The sequence below is a fragment of the Arachis ipaensis genome, chromosome B02 (assembly GCF_000816755.2).
Source record: "Arachis ipaensis cultivar K30076 chromosome B02, Araip1.1, whole genome shotgun sequence".
Lineage (NCBI taxonomy): Eukaryota > Viridiplantae > Streptophyta > Magnoliopsida > Fabales > Fabaceae > Arachis > Arachis ipaensis.
Genome location: NC_029786.2, coordinates 918,872 through 921,861, shown reverse-complemented (window position 1 = coordinate 921,861; position 2,990 = coordinate 918,872). Strand labels below are relative to the sequence as shown.

The 2,990-nt window shown below is 27.9% G+C and overlaps 1 protein-coding gene across 2 annotated transcripts in view; it reads right to left on the bottom strand.

Annotated features, from left to right (window-relative positions):
* LOC107626543 (palmitoyl-acyl carrier protein thioesterase, chloroplastic-like) overlaps positions 1 to 2,990 on the bottom strand; it is a 4,664-nt gene extending 1,674 nt beyond the window's left edge. For both annotated transcript variants that reach the window (XM_016329445.2, XM_021114660.1), the window contains exons 1-4: positions 2,885 to 2,990; positions 2,250 to 2,566; positions 1,142 to 1,278; positions 137 to 250 (exon numbers count right to left, since the gene is read on the bottom strand). In XM_016329445.2, coding sequence (XP_016184931.1) covers positions 137 to 250; positions 1,142 to 1,278; positions 2,250 to 2,558 — 560 coding nt within the window. In that variant the 5' untranslated portion in view covers positions 2,559 to 2,566; positions 2,885 to 2,990. The remainder of the gene's footprint in view (positions 1 to 136; positions 251 to 1,141; positions 1,279 to 2,249; positions 2,567 to 2,884) is intronic.

Genomic DNA, 2,990 nt, shown 5'->3' with positions numbered 1-2,990 from the left:
TCGACAAAGAAAAAAATAATGTCATATTTCCTTTTTTTTTTTCTCCCAACAAGAAGATCAATTTTTTTTGGTTTGACGATGATTGTTGGAAAGTGAGGAAGAAAATTAAATTTTTAAAAGTAATTGATTTATATACCTTGAGGCTCTATTCAACATTTGATTTGTTTTGAAATCTTGCACACTCCAATTTAAGCGCAAAGCATTCTTTCCTTCTGTAGATAACCAAGTTTCCACTTCAACTACATCATCCCTATATAATACAAATATATTTTCATGAAACATAAGGAAGATTGCAAGATTTTTTTTTTCGGATAAATGTCAAACACAAATTAAAAGAAATTAAATAAGAAAATATTACAATAACGTCCCAAAAGAAACTATAAGAGTTCAACGAAGACCAGACCTAAAAAAATTCCATAAGGCTTAATATATAGAGAGAATATATAGTACATAGACTTTTATAATTACTTAAGAAAGCAATATGTTGCTATTTAATTTGTATAAAAATATTAGGTGAATAAGTTATTTTGATAATTAAGTTTAATTAAGTCTTTTTTATATGTGTCTCTTTTTTGTTTTTTAATTGATTTTTATTGTGTTAATAAACTCTTAATTAAACTAATTTAATTAAACTTATTAATTATTAAAATAACTTAATCATATAATATTGCGCTAATTTGTCAACATAGCTAAAAACGAAACTAATAAACAGATTTATTGTTCACGTAGTACTATGATTACATGTTATATTCTATGTGTAGAAATAATTTTCACTTTGCTAATATATTCATAAATTAATTTTGAATAGAAAATTTGAAAAAATTATTAGATATTCTCGATGTACACTATAACTCTTACACTAATGTATTAATTGAATAATAAATTATTAATAAATATTTATAACAAAGTCATTTGAGGTTATGTGATCTAAACTAATTAGAAAGAGTAAATTCTTTTATCTTATTACTCTTAAAATACCTAATAATGATAATTTATGATGAATGTATAGCAAACTTGTTTCATAGTCAAAAATCAATCGACCTCCTATAAACTACTCAACCAAATCCAGTGATATATATGTTATGGAGTCATCGTAAAGATATCAATAAGATTAAAATTATAAATATGTAGGAAGACTTACCATTTAGGATAACGATAAGTCGAAAGCTGCATTTCAGTATATACCCATACCAAGTTCCTTTTGATCATTTCGTTCGTAGAACCATTTAAATTATTATTGTGGATCCCAAGTGTCTTACAGTGATCAATCATAGAGCTCTATGAAACAAATAATAGAAGCGAAATGAGATAACAATATTATTGTATATATGTTACGGATATAATGTGAATGATAAAGGTTAGTTAAGTTAGTCATAGTCAAGGGAGTTATAAGTTTGTTACTAGCCTTCCCTTTAAACTAGATTATGTTCTCTTAGATATATATATATAAGTATTTACATATAGTTTCACTGAATTTTTAATTAGATTTTTATATTTTCTTGTTTTTTGATTGAATTTTTATATCATATTAGATTTTGTAATTAAGTTTTTACTGTGACAAAAACGATAGAATTAATAGAATATTTTATTAAACAAACTGAATATGCCTAATACTTTACTGAATATTCTGTATAATTTAACAGAATATTCCATTAATTTTAACATTTTTATCACAGTAGGACTTACTTACAAAATCTGATATAAAATCTATTAATATAGATATTACACACTACAGCAGATCCGCCTCTTAGCAGCGGTTTGCAGGAGGACTAGTGGCGGTTTCTAACCGCCGAGAAACAAATTGCCAGCGGTTCAAAAACCGTTTCTGTATAGGGCGTGGACATTTGATTTTGCAGCGATTTTGTTGAACCGCTGGCACAACCGCTGAGAAACCACTTGATTGGCGTCGATTGACTTAACGGCGGTTTGAAACCGCTGTTATTTGGCCAACAGGATTTTCAAATGCATTTTTTTACAATTTTAAACCGCTGCTGTTCTATTGACCGTTATGTTTTTATATATGTATTTTGCGGTGATTTCAAACCGCCGCTATTCGATTTTCCCAAAAATTTAAATTTATCTTCGGTCATTTGTGTGCTTTGTAAATAATATAATAACTAACAAAGATTACGAATTTCATGAATATAAAATTGAGATCAAATTGTTTACTTTATTAACCATGTCCTAATTTGTTTTCATAAGGAGCTCATTTGTATGATTAAGAATGATGATGATGTTTAAGGACAAACCTGAAAATAGTTCATCAAAGTCTCAATAGATGCCACTCCGTTAGCATCAACTTCATATGATCTGATGGTAAAATTTTGACGAATAGAAGATATGGTAGCAACTCTGGAAATCTTAGCATCATCATTATAATTTCGGGCATTTGCCTTAATTTGTAAGCCACCACAAGAAGCACGCTTCACTCCAAGTCCATGTCCTTGTCCTAGGTTATTAGTGCCACGTTTGATGCCCTCTTTTGTACTATAGTTTTGTGATGGTAATTTAACAGTGTGAAATGCACACGCTGAAGCAGCAGTAATCGGTGCCACCATAATGATTTCTGCAAAAGAATAATTAAGAATTCGTTAATGTAAACATGTTTTATGCATAAACACATTATTATTATGTCAATAAAAATAATTTTGCACTCTTATTACAACCTAGGTAATCATTCAAAAAGAAGTAAACAAATTTAATTGGATGAAACGTAAAAGATTTTACACAATTAATACATTAAAAAAAATTAAATATTTGTATGTTGTCAACAATAAAACAAATAAAAATAATAGTGGGCAGTAGGGAAACAGTTTCTGTTAATTTTACTTTTGGAATTGTGAAACTATATAAACTAAAAATCTAACGCTATACTAATACATACATGTTTTGACACTTCTAAAACTGCAGAAGGAAAGTAGCAAAGTTCAAGAATATAAATGGGTTCTTTATATAGGTTTCTTTTCTGGAATTTTAAATGCATATTCGTG